Below are 14,210 nucleotides of genomic sequence, written 5' to 3'. Positions count from 1 at the left end.
ATCTCCTGGAATTTTTTTTTGGAATTTTTTTTTAAAAAGGTTTTTAACAGGAACACTGTTGTTGTTTTTTTAAAAAAGATGCTTCTGTCTTCCCTGATTCCTACATTTCCAATTTTGATTTTCTAGCTATCCAATGTGGTAACCCTGGGACACCAGCTAATGGGAAAGTGTTCCGAATAGATGGTACCACATTCTCTAGTTCTGTGATATATTCCTGCATGGAAGGCTACATCTTGTCTGGTCCTTCTGTGAGACAGTGTACTGCTAATGGAACATGGTCTGGCTCCTTGCCAAATTGCACAAGTAAGTACCCATGTTATTAATTAAAGTAGAAAACAAGTTTAAACTATGGACAAGTTGAAACTTTTGTATTTGGGAAATTTATTCCTGAAAGGACTGGGTCATATGTTTCTTTGGAGTGGATGGCTTTTTGTATACAGCTGCAGTTTTCCAAAGTGGCTCACTAGAAAATACAGTAATGCTTGGTACGGCAAAAGGCAGTAAGAAATGAGGAAGACAACATTCCAAATAGATAGACTCAGTCAAGGAAGCCATGGCCTTAATCTGCAAGACCTGAGAAGGGCTATTGTTGATAAGGTGACTTGGAGGTCCCTGTTTCATGGAGTCACCATATGTTTAAGACAGCTTGGTGGCAGTTAACAACAACAAGATTGTTCCATGACAAAATTGCCCATTTTATGACCCCCCCTTTGATCAACCTAGTTTAATGCATCTTTTCTTCAGTCTACCTTATATATGTCCACCAGTTTTTTAAAAACAAATCCTTATCATCTTCTGTAACTCAGTGTTATATTTCCAGTGTTGGTAATTTTCTTTATGCAGCTTTAATTAAAATTATATAAACAGCTTTAGGCAAACACATTTTAAAAATAGAAATGTAGAACCTTTATGTTCACTTTCCTGTCCATTTGTTCCTGCCCCCCCCCCCCAACTGTGGGTTTAATGCAAATATTTAAAATATATCCTCTGATCCATCTAGCCGAATCATGAAGTGGTGCTTATATAAATATAAGTCTCTGGAGACAGCACTCTGAAAGAAAACTGAAAGAACCAGAAGTCAGAAAATCAAGTTAGATATTGGATAAACCATGACTAGCCTGTTCCTGCAGCTAGGAAGATTAATGGAATTTAAATGCTATATATTTATTTTGTTTTCTTAGTCACAACAAATATGTGTTTCCTTTTTTGTAGATCTTTATTGATTTCAGCTCAAGAAAGGATTATTATTGTGACTTTACAGAAAACTACGTTGATTTGAAACACTGAAAAAAGGGATGTAGACTGCATGATCATTTTGCTCTGTCTAAATCATATTCAGTGATTATTTTTTTTAAAAAAGAATTCTACAGGTTTAAGACTAGAGTTGAGGTTGTGTCACACTGATTCAAGTTCCAAAAGGGCAGACAGTTGGAAGCTTAGTAACTCATCTTAACCAATCAAATGGGTAGATTGTTTTCAAAATCTGCTTTGATTACTGGCTCCAACATCTAGAAAAGTTGTGCTACAAAACACATATACAAGTACTATGCTATAGGTCATTAGCAGCAGTACTAATCTCACCTCTTTCCCATCAGAGCAGATCCCACCACCACCACACACACATGTCATTTTTTATCTTAGTGTTCTTTGTTAGATCTATAATTATAGGCAGGCATTGTGTTCAGCATTTATGAGTTGATTACCTGGACTTATGATCTCACAGCTGCTGGAGATTCTCAGTTTTGGTAATAAAAAACCCAGTCATGTAGATTTAAGTTGATTGCTTCAGATTCAAGTCAGACTTAAGTGGCTTCAGTGACTTCACTGGGACTTGACATAGCAATAAATGATGTACTGTCTTGATTTGACTTGCAACTTATATATTTAGTGACTGACTTGCTGGCATCATTCATTTTGATCAGCAGGCAAGACCCACCCCCAGAGCACGGGGTGTGTTTCTTGGAGGGCAGCAGCAAATGTGTTAGGCAATGAGCTTGAGGTGGAAGGATCCTTCTAAAAAATTTCAAAAGTTTTATAAGGCTCCTCAAACATGTAGCAGGGACAGGCTTATCAGAAGACCTCAACCCCTCTCTCAAGCCTACTGCATAATGCCTTTGCTGTTCCCCTCTGAGAAATATACCCTCCTTATTTTTTCTGTAAAATTTGGATTCTAGACTTGATACTTGGCTTAAAAGAATCTTGCAAGGACTTGATGCTTGACTTGAGACTTGGACTAAAAAACACTTGAATATATCACTGGAAAAAACAAACATGACCCCCAAATATACTTTTGCAGCCTTCCAGGAGTCCAATTGAAGGGTTTCTGAAGTACAGTGGGCCCTTTGCATTTGTAGAGGACCTGTTCTAGACCTCCCCTTGCCCCCCGCATATGGCAAAAAACACAGGTTCTCGAGTCTTGTTCATTTCAGTGGCTGTGCACTCCTGCTTGAAGCGTGTGCCATTGTAACATCCGGACTTGCTGTCTGCATAAGCCTAAAGCCGTGGATGGCAAGCCTGCAAATGGGGTGGGTGTGCTGTACCTGAGATCAGGACAGTGGAAAAAGACATCTGCAGTTCTCTCCCAGTTAATGAGTGTTTGGGACAAGCAGTTGAAGCAGGATCCCAAGGGGATTATTCTCAATACAGCCTAAAACTTGGAGAGCCTTGCAGATGGCATTTCCCAGTTCCCTGATTTCTAGTGTCTTGGAAGGTTTTTGGTCAAGCACTGCCATGGTGCAAAGGTAGATTTTGGGAGAGATAACAATATCAAATATAACTATAGTGGGCCTTGGTATCCACTGGAGTTTGGTTCCAGGACTCTCCATGGATAACAGAATTCATTGATGTTTTTGTCCTGTTATATACGACGGTTTAGTAAAATGGCGTCCCTTACATAAAATGGCATAATCAAGCTGTGTTTTTCAGATTTTTATTTTTTTGAGGGGGGGAGAATATTTTTAAGCCATGGGTGTTTGAATCCATGGATACAGAACCTGTGAATATAGAGGGCTGATTGTACAGTGATAGAGTTTTGTCATCATAGTTGTGCTGGCAATGCAGGATCAGACTTAACAGCTGCCTCCTCCATTTCATGGAAGTGCTGATTCTGAAAGAATTTCCATTATCAGCTCACAGCAACAAATTGTTTCAAACAACTAATCAACTGAACATATCACATTACCTTTCTTCTAGTTGGTGTTTATTTTCTAAAATGGAGACTTACATTGCCATACTAATAAACAGTTGATTTTATCATGTTTAACCCCACAAAAATACAGTTTTATTACTGCACTGATATTACTATTTTTGTTATATGAATGCAGAGGGGGGGGGCAAAAAAGGATATACATTGGATATAATTGTGATTTGGGCATATACCTTAACACAAGCCAACACTATATTTTAAAATAATAATGATTGCATATTTGTATGTGGTTAAAGCAGCAATATCTTCATATCTTTGAATAATGAATATTTACCTTTCTTAACATATTGTATGAGGGTTTGTTTGTTTTTTTAGCTACACTAAGAACATACAGGATTCAGTCAAACTGACCAAAGTAAAGTTCCAAGTTGAAAGGTAGTACTTTAAAGTATTTGTGCACTGGGATTCTCAAAAGATATTTATAATGCAAAATAGGTAGGCAGCAATAAATCCAACCAAACTGAAAAAACAACAGCAAAACTTTACCATCTGTTCTTCAACTACTTTTCTTTCAGTAATCAGTTGTGGGGATCCAGGTATACCAGCCAATGGACTGAGATATGGTGATGATTATGTTGTTGGAGAAAATGTTACATATATGTGCCAGCCTGGTTACACAATGGAATCCAATAGTTCCAAATTTCGTACTTGTACCTCTAATGGCACATGGAGTGGAATCATGCCAACATGTAAAGGTACCACTTAGAACTTAAGTGTTACTTCTAGTGTTTTCTTTGTAACAGAGCATTTTGGTTCAGCACATAGTATGTCTATTGACCTGTATGTTCCACTGGTGAATGTGTGAAGCACCAAATATTAAAGAAAAGTTCAAGGATTATATGTGGGTTTGAGTCTACTCAAGCCAGAGACAAAATCCTGATTCAAGTTCAGACCCCCTCCAGAAAGAATCAGAGAACTCCGGTTCAAGAAAACAGGGACAACTCTTTTTGCTGTTATTTTGCTTCCTATGATCCCTCTCAGCTTCTTCAATTCTGAACTATATTAGATTCTATTTCTACTTTTTATTAAGCTACCTAAATCAAGAAATAACACTCACAACCACTGACCATAATTTACTTTATTTATAGCCCACTTTTCCTTCAAGGAGATTAAGACATTGTACCTGATTATTCATCCTCTTTAATCTCACAACAACCCTCTAACATAGACTAGGTTGGGATTTCATGACCTACACTACACAATTAATTTCTTCACTGAATTATGATTTTTATCTCCTCAGTCTAGTCCAGTCCTTTACACTGAAAGTTAAGATTACAGTGAGCATTACTGTCATATCATTCTACACTAATCAATTAGGTAGCAAAATCACTTATGCCTAAAGTTTGAAGAATGGAAACTCCAAACTCTAGCTCAGAGATATGGGATTCCCCTTTTTACATGGTAATCCAGCTTTTATGTGTTTATTACATTTTTCCAGCCTTCACAAAGACTGTAGTGACCAAGATGCTTAACAAACATTGCTAAAAGAAAAGTAAACAAATATTCTGAAAATATCAAAACTGTTGAAAGAATAGATTGAAAAGATTTTTACACACTCACACCCCAAAATTGTAAGAGATGGAGTGGGACATAATGCAAATCTCACTGCATTCTGTAATCTGAAAACAAGACAGGGGCCTGTTACAGACAGCCAAAATAAAGCTGCTTCGAGTCACAGTGGAGGTATGGTATTTCAATGATGCATGCATCTTAAGAGTCCAGAAGTCACACCAAAGCCACGCTCCAGACTGGAGCATGGCTTTGGTGTGGCTTCTGGACTTTTAGGATGCATGCATCATTGAAATACCATACCTTCACTGTGACTCGAAGCAGCTTTATTTTGGCTGTCTGTAACAGGCCAGGAAAACCACATAATTTTCTATGCTTATCAAATACACATCTTTCTTGTGATGGTATTCTCAAGAGGACATAACTTGAGACAAACGCTTTCTCCTTGTTTCATAATTTCTTACTCTTAGAATACAGTATTACTGTACTTACAATCAACATTGGGAGTAAGTTGCTCAATGCATATTTATTGTATCTTGTGTATAAAACTTCATTTGTTATTAAGACATTTCATTTCCAAGTGCAATTTGAAAGTCCTGATATATACCTTTAAATAATTACATGGGTCCACACTAGGATTTCTGAAGAACTGCTGTCTTCCACATCTTCCATTCTGTGTTCTAGGGAGTAGTGATCATGAAAAAGATTTGCTTAGATTCTAGCCTGGTGCATATTCTCATGCATTAACCACAAGCAATGACCTTTTTGCTGTTCATTGGTTCTGATTTTGCTTTATATGAAAAATAAAATGCTTTGGCTTTGATCCTAAGATAAGATAATTTCAGGATGTTCACTGAAGCACCGCTTTTCTTTTTGCAGCTCATGGGATACTTGGGTATAACTTTAATGGAAACTTTCTCAACTTAGGGCGAGTTCCCCCTCCCAGCCTCCTTTGCCATATCCTATATTGTTCAGAGGGATCACAGTGACCAAGCAGATAGCCAGTGGTTGATGGGAAACTGATTTTCCTGCTTTGAATTTCAGGTGCATCTACATTGTAAAAATAATGCAGTTTGATACCATTTTAAGTGTTGTAGCTCCATCCTATGGAATCCAGGGATCTGTAGTTTTCCAAGGTCTTTAGCCTTCTCTGTCAAAGAGTGCTGGTGCCTCATGAAGCTACAAATCCCTGGATTCCATAGGATGGCACCATGGCAGTTAAAGTGATGTCAAACAGCATTAGTTTCACAGTGTAGATGCACCCTTCCTTACACTAACTCACTTTAGTAGCCAAGCATTAACTGATTGTTTCTAGTTACCTTGAAGGCAATAAAAGGGTTTTAAAAGCCAGAAATTGAATTAAATAATGGATGCAAATGTATTTCAAATGTGTGTACATGTTTACTTAATTTTACTTTATTTTTAGAGAATTATAATCTTTGGCTGTCAGGATACAACACCCAGTGCCACATACAGTAGAGCATGAAAATGAGTAAGCATGATGTTTCATGAGTGCTAGGAAGAAAATGTAATTTTAATACCAAAACAAGAAATGATACTACCTTCCAAAAAAATGTAAAATTAGCACATATGGTTCTCCTAGTATATACAGACACTGGGGACATTTGCAGCTGCTGTGCCTAATGCTTTTAAATGCTGTTGCAGCTGTTACCTGCCCACCGCCACCCCAGATTTCTAATGGAAGACAAGAAGGAACAAATTTTGACTGGGGATTTAGTATTAGTTATGTCTGCTCGCCTGGCTATGAGCTATCATTTCCTGCTGTTTTGACCTGTATTGGGAATGGAACATGGAGTGGTGAAGTACCTCAGTGCTTACGTAAGTGATTATTTTATAATTACATATCATTGTTATAATTCCTTCCATTAAATCTTTTTTAAATCCACTTTTGCTAATGCATTTTAGCATAAAAAGCTGAGAATGTTACTGCTCAACATCCATTACAGAATCAGAAGCAAGTTGCAGGAGGAGCACAAACATCCTTCCTAACATCTTCTCTGTGGCCTTTATTCTCTAAAGCAGAATCCATACTGGGGGTTTGTGTATTAAGCAGTTTCACTCATCTTATGCTTTAGACTGGCCATTGTGTAACTTAAGTAAATTTCCAGCTCTGATCCAACATATGTAATTTATCCCTGTCCTATCCCCTCACAGGTAAAGCTAGTAGAAAGATGGGAGATGGCTTTCTCAGTGGCTGTTCTGAAACTCCATTTTTAGACTGACACCATCATTGCTATCTTTCCAAATATATGTTAAGAAATTTTTATTTTGCCAGGCCTTTGAAGACACAGGGGTTGTACAGATGGGCAGCATCCAGCCACCCCTTTAGTGGCCATATCAGTGCTGCATCAACTGCATGCCACAGCACCGATCTGGCCTCTGGAGAGCACAAAAAGGAGCTGCAAAAAAGTGGCTCCTTTTTGCATTCTCTAAAGGGTGTCATAGCCGCAGCAGTGCAGCTTTGTGATGCCCTTTTGGTGCTGCATCATCTAGAAGCAGTGCCAGGGTTCTGCCATGATGCCACCTGGGGTCTAGAAGGGCACGTGGTGTCATGATGGGATGGGATGGAGTCATGGCATCCAGTGTGCGACCCCTGCGCCATGACACAGCCCACAGGCTAGCGTAAAGTCCCAATCTGTACAACATCTGACTTTTCAGAGGGACTGGGCCTTGAAGAATTGTGCTGTTACTCTGTTTTTAACTTTTGTATTTGAAATATTTTAGCTTTGTCTCTTCAAGCTGTTGCAAGCCACTTTGAGTACTAAACTAGAAAAAAGGCTTAATAATAATAATAAGCCGCTAACACCAAAAATGCAAATGATGTTTGTACTCATTGGATGTCTGCCTCAAATAATATTCTTGCCCACCAAAATGCCCCTCAAATCCCTCAAGTAACTTTTAATATTATGAATGAAACAAAAAACAACACTCATTACACCAAAAAATACAAGTGATGTTTTCAGTCATTACACATCCTCAGCCAGTCCTAGGAAGGTAAAATAAGGCACTCTCCCCCAAACTCCCTTGAGTTTGTCTACCCAAAAGGCAGGTTCTCTCACAAGTCCAGATCCTTTGGCCTGTCTAAGCTGTTTCAGAGCCTGATGTTTCACCACAAGGGGGTGCCACTGGTGTGCAATAAATAGTTCTTTAAACCCATATAGACTAGTGAAACCTAATTAACAGCCACCCCAAGCCAATTACCAGTCCCTGCACACAGTGTGGGTTAGGCAAAAAACCTCGGGGAAAGGGGGAAAAATTCCTACCTGGCCCCAAGTGACCAACCAAGTTCACACTGCATTAAGGGAAGGAGATTGGGCTGCTTTGGAGAAAAGAGGCCCGATGGGGGCAGTTTGCTCTTAAATACTGACATAGGCCTGTTACAGACTGCCAAAATAAAGCTGCTTCAGGTCTCTTTGGAGGTATTCTATTTAAATGATGCATGCATCCTAAGAATCCAGAAGCTGCACCAAAGCTGCATTCCAGTGCTTAGGAATGGAGTGTGGCTTTGGCGCGACCTCTGGACTCTTAGGACCCATGCATCATTTAAATAGCATACCTCCAAAGAGACCCGAAGCAGCTTTATTTTGGCAGTCTGTAACAGGCCTCAGCCTCCTCATCACTTGCCCAAGCTTGGCCTGTTGGGCCTTGCTTATTTTTAAATTATCTGGTCTTATATCATGGAGGGTATCAAAGCCACACCCTCCCTCCAAGACTCTGCCTATCGTCCTGTTGTGAACTGAGACGGTAGGGCACCCTCTAACCTGGAGTTAGCACTGATGGAAATGAAACACACTGGTTCACCTTAATTAGTGTCAAAGAAAACAAAATAAAAGCCCTCTTCAGTTCTTGATTTTTGTTACCTGTTAATTTTCTAGCTTCTCAAAATACTGCAGACATAGAAGAAAAAATGAGAGTGCTTTGTTCCATGTTTCAAGCACCTAAATCAAGTTTGTCAAATATAACCCTCCCAAAAAGCCACCAGAAGTAAGAGCAAACTTGCATTCAACTCTGGCAAGACTCTAGCTTATATCAATAATGACTTAGTCTGCAGGAATACAGAAGAGACTCCAGGCTGTGTGTCAGACAACTGAACTTTTGTTCCAATATTATATTAAATTACCTGTTTTATAAAAAAAAATATTATCATAAAATTGCTGACAGTGATGGATTTTGTACTGCTACAGATTTCATTACAATAACAAATGGGTGCTGACTCCTTACACTGTGCTCTGTGCATAGATTTTTCTTCTTCTTTTAAATGTACTAACCTCTTAAAAATAAATTCAGTAGGTTTGGTTATCTGGAGCATAGAAAATGGAGGTCTACATGTTATATGGTAGAAAGGAAACATCACAAACAAGAACTACTGATGTATGTTTTTCCTGATTCTGAAACAATATTTGGTATACATTTGGAGTGATGCTGAAGGTACATACATATACCTAGTCCAATGTTATTTAATTTCTATTTTCTGTCCCACTGAATTTATTCAGGCTTTCAGCCTTAGGAACATAAGAAGCTTATATATATATAAGAGGCGGCCCATTTTTCCTGGTATTTTGACTCTTAGTGGAAGCAACTGTCCATGGTTGCATGAGATATTCTTTCCGAATGCTGTAACATAAGACCCACAGGAAAGATAGGCTTTCTGCATGCTAAGGACATGTTCTACCATGGAGCTATAGTCCTTATCCCAAAGCATTTATTTTGAAGTTGCAACCTGAAACTATTTATTTTCTAATTTGAACTTGCAACTTCAGCCCTGGAGGGCCAGCATGGTGTATTGATTTGACTGCTGGACTGTGACACTTAAGTCTAGGGTTTAAATTCCCACTCAGCCATGGAAACTCACTGGGTGTCCTTGGGCAATTCACATTCTCACAATCTCAGAGAAAGGCAAAGGTAAAGCCCCTTTCTGAATAAATCTGACTGAGAAAACCCTGTGATAAGTTTGTCTTAGGGACACAATAAATAAAGTGTGTGTGTGGGGGGAAATGAACCCCCCCCCCAATAACAAAAACAACAATAACAACCATCAGTGATGCCCCTGAGTTACAGATTCCAGTATGAGGCTATACTTTGCAGGTAGTACATGTTTTTCCAGTGGCTTCCACCCTGACAACAGATTCAGGAGACGGCTTTATGAGAAGTGAATGCTTGCATGAGAAGGTAGTCTTAATATTTCCATACGCAGAAAGTGTAGATATGCTGTATTATTATTATTATTATTATTATTATTTATTTTAATATTCCTTGTAAGTACAGAATCTTTGGATTGGACAGCAGATTTGCTTAACTTCTGTGTAATGTGCAGAGTTGCTTTCGAATAGCCTACCCTTTCCTTCCCCTCTTCTTTTTTCCAGTGTTCCCTCACTACAAACACATTCTCTTCCCATAAATGCAGTACATTATATTGTCTCATCAGTCTCACAGGTCTTAATATTCTTCTTATTTAGTGAAGATTTTGCTTCTCTCTATTTAGAAATATCAAGTATGTGTCATTATTTTTATTTGCTGTAGCATCATCAAAGATGATTGGGCTGAATTATAGTAATTTCTCAAACTAAATGAAGGGGATAAATCCCTAGAACCTCACATCTTACATGAAGGAAAGTGCATACAGATTACAGCAATGCTGTGCACCTATAGCATTCCAGCCATATTGAGAAAAATAAAATGTTGTTCAACAGGAATGAAAGACAGAATTGCAATTCAGTCAAATAAGAGAGATGCATATTAAAGGTATCTGGAATCTGTGCTAACCTGTTGCCTGGGAGGCCACCGCAGCAAACCACATAACGCATAGCTGGAAGGAAGGCCACAACTATATTAGCAACAGCAAACAATTGGTAGGGTTGGCTCAAAGCATAAGGTCAGGATTTGAAATATAAAACAACACCCTGATTGTTTGATAAGCAGCTTGCCTGGTGACCGCCAGGCGTTGGGATGACCTAGGGGCTAAGGAATGGCAACTGGCAGCCATGACACCCGGCGCTCACTTGTTCTCTAAGCCCCTAGTCACCGGGAGGCTCACCCACGTTGTGGCTCCCGCAATGGCCACAACGCCTGCCCTGCTCACCCCCGGGTCCCGAATGACTCCCAAATGAGTGCTCTGTAGCCCTGGTACCACACCAACCAGATCCATGGCCTATGCTGCTGCCCCCAAAGTTGTGACTTGACCCACAAACCCGAGGGAGGGAGGGAGGGCAAGCCGAGCAGCAAATGGTGCCGGAGCCAGACCACATGGCCCTTATATAGGCCTTGTCCCTGGCCCTGACCATGTGGTGGCGATGGCTCCTCCTCCAGGGCAGCTCTGCCAATGAGCTGCCCTGGAGGACCGGAGCCACCACCATAGAGTGGTCCTCTGCCCCTACAGAGCGGCGTGGAGCAGAAGGACTGCCCCTTCAGCCCTGCGCCACCAATCAGGGCAGAGGGCTCACCCCAGCAAAGCATGCTGGGGTGATCGTGTTGCTGCGGCTCCTGGCAACAAAGCGGCTTGCCCGGGGAGGTGGGTGGCTGCCTGTTCTCAGGGGGGGAGGGTATTGTCATGGCATATTGCATCAGATATATATTATATTACATTCCTTGGAATTTTTTGAAAGTCTTATCATTGGCAAGCTCTCTCTAATCTGGCTTTGGAAGTGAGCCTTAAGCCAATGGATGGGCATGCAACATCAGAGGGTGGGGGGGGGGGAATCCTGACTGGAACATATCATTTTCTACATCTTGGAGACAGACATTTTGTTGATGAGCTTTAGACTGTGGACGATGACTCCAAGAATCTCCCAACTAATAGCCAATTTTGTTGGTTGGGGGATTCTGTGAGTTGTGGTGGTTTCCTCCAAGCTCTATTGAAGTGAATCATGTTCAACTACTTTGTCATTTAAATTTCTGCTGTTTGTTTGTTTGTTTCAGTTTTATATACAGCACCTCAATATCTCTGCTACCTTATTGAATTTTAGATGATTGCATGCTTGTCATGTTCTTTAAATTGTAGATATTTTTGTTTACAGATAATTTTAGCATTTTTAAAGGGATGCTATAAATGTAGTCATATAAATAAATGGCTATTGTAACCATAAATAACAAGGCCAGACTACCATGAGCATGGGGGCATCCAGGGCTACTCTGAATGGAGCAGGCTAAATAAGATTGATGCTTTAAAGTAATTTCCTGTTTTTCTCATTCATGGTTTTCTTAGAGTCTAAAATCCCTTCCTTTTGCTTCACTGTTTCCTAAAGTGTATTATTGTCTGCCAGGTTTTGTTCAGATTCACACTGCCTTCCCTGTTAACTGTGTCTATGTGGCATAAAATAGAAGCATTATTAATTATCGCTTTCACACATGTCTCAGTTGCTTTGGAAAATAGCACACATGGTGCAAACTTTGCTGGGAAAAGAACAAATTTTAGAACTTATAGTCTTCTACCAATAAGTAATGGTTTCTCCATAGACTTTATTCTAGAGAAAGAAAAGATTTATGTGAATTGCTGTGGTGTCTAGTTTCCATGGCTACCTGCTCAGACAGAGAGTTACTAAGCATCCAACAATGGTATATGGCTGTGAAAAGGCTGTAGCGAAAAACCAGTGAATGATGTAGTTTCACCAGAAAATCCCACTCTAAATAATAATCCACATCTTGAAATGCTCTGAATTTATTCGTGTGAGGAATATTTCCCACTATTTAAGCTATTTTCTTAAAGTTTGGGTTCTGCTGCTTTTGTTGTACAGAGGTGATGTCCAAAAGTCTCCTTGTTTATTGTAGTGTGATACATATACACTATCTGTATGTAATTTAGATGGATACACACACACACACACACACACACACACACACTGCACTTTATATTCCAGAGAACATAAGTAAAAAACAACACAAAACCTTATGCTTTCTACCACTCTCTCGTGTCTTCACTAATCAAACAAAAGAATAAGCAACAACATGTTTTTCTTGTATTTTCCTCTTCTACAGCAAAGTTTTGTGGTGACCCTGGAATACCAGCTCAAGGCAGAAGGGAAGGCAAAAGCTTTATTTATCAGTCGGAGGTCTCTTTCAGCTGTAATCTTCCATTTGTATTGGTTGGTTCTAGTACCCGACTATGTCAAGCAGATGGTACATGGAGTGGGTCATATCCTCGTTGCATAGGTATAATGAGATGTATCCCATAACTTATCCCTTTCTTTACACTTTGCATGAACTGCTCTATGCCATTTTCACTGGGCATATTCCTCCACATTCACTTGTTGTTCAGGGAACATTGTCGAAGGTGTTTACTTTTATATTCCTTCCAAAAACTGGCTCTACATGGTAGAAGAACCTCCAGATATAGGAACTACAGTAGCAAAAGACAAATTGTGTGTGTATATGCGTTTTAAACCGTATACCTATAACAGATGCAAAATGCCTCTTACTCATAAGGGGAGATCCTTGTATCCCAATTTATATGTACACTTATCTCATTTTTGCACTCAAGAACAAAACATTTGAGATATTTCTCTAGCTAGGCAAAATATGGGGAGCATCTATTTTCATTGCTAATAGCCCAAACCTAAATGTTGGCGCTTGGGGTTTGTTTGTTTGTTTGTTTTTGCTTTTCTTTCTGCTTGTTTCTGTTTGTTTCCTTTTCTTTTTCTGTTTTTGACATAGATGAGGCTATAAGGGGCTGAAAGTGTCCCCACCCCCTTAAAATCCAGTTTAATAAAATCAGTAATGGAATTAACCTCAGCTTAAGCTTCAATTTAAAGGCTGATACTTCTGAAACCTGGTTGCATGAATTTGGCTACGATACTATAAATGCATTTAAATTTAACTTTTTTTCCCTTTTAAAATGTTTTTTGTGTCATAGAACCGACTCGCACAGCATGTGAAAATCCTGGAGTTCCCCGCCATGGATCACAAAATGATACATTTGGATATCAGGTAGGCTCATGTTGAATTTATGATTCATACTATAGCCATGATCTCAGCAAAGTCATTCAAGACCTGAGGTACATCAAACATGAGTGAGTGTGTTCTGAAAAGCTGTCAGCATCCTTTCCTCGTTATTAAATAAGTATTTCCTTATTTTTATAGGATGCTACCCTATAGGTGTGGTATGAGTATAATAATGTGTTTGAAAGAGAAACAGGGATGCTTCACACACTTGACTGTCTGGTTGATGATTATAAAATCAGATGACATAACTTCTTTATTCAAGTAAATAATATCTGTGCTCAAAAATGTTGAATATCTTTTAAAAATATTTTTTTTCTTAATAACCCAGTTGATGTTCAGGCATGCTTTGCAGGGCATTAGCCCTATTGAATTCAGTGGGTCCTCTGTACAAGCATGATTAGGGCATAATAATTGTCATTTTGGAAGAGGGCAGGAAACAACAAGGCTGAGTACATGGTGATTTGATTTCTTTAGTAAAATGTGAGTTCTTTGCAAATAAACAGATATAGAAGAGAAGGGGACAAGTAATACTTCAATAGGC

At 39.3% G+C, this 14,210-nt stretch overlaps 1 protein-coding gene across 3 annotated transcripts in view; it reads left to right on the top strand.

The window, feature by feature from the left end:
• The window catches only part of LOC149317584 (CUB and sushi domain-containing protein 3), a 796,080-nt gene that overhangs the window by 744,724 nt on the left and 37,146 nt on the right, over positions 1 to 14,210 (top strand). For all 3 annotated transcript variants that reach the window (XM_089517858.1, XM_089517859.1, XM_089517857.1), the window contains 5 exons: positions 127 to 303; positions 3,721 to 3,900; positions 6,380 to 6,553; positions 12,707 to 12,880; positions 13,581 to 13,654. In XM_089517858.1, coding sequence (XP_089373984.1) covers positions 127 to 303; positions 3,721 to 3,900; positions 6,380 to 6,553; positions 12,707 to 12,880; positions 13,581 to 13,654 — 779 coding nt within the window. The remainder of the gene's footprint in view (positions 1 to 126; positions 304 to 3,720; positions 3,901 to 6,379; positions 6,554 to 12,706; positions 12,881 to 13,580; positions 13,655 to 14,210) is intronic.

The sequence above is a fragment of the Sceloporus occidentalis genome, unplaced genomic scaffold, assembly GCF_023333645.1.
Source record: "Sceloporus occidentalis isolate IW3139 unplaced genomic scaffold, rSceOcc1.0.p SCAF_3, whole genome shotgun sequence".
Classification (NCBI taxonomy): domain Eukaryota; kingdom Metazoa; phylum Chordata; class Lepidosauria; order Squamata; family Phrynosomatidae; genus Sceloporus; species Sceloporus occidentalis.
Note: the sequence above shows the minus strand (reverse complement) of the source record. Positions and strands in the feature narration are given on the sequence as shown.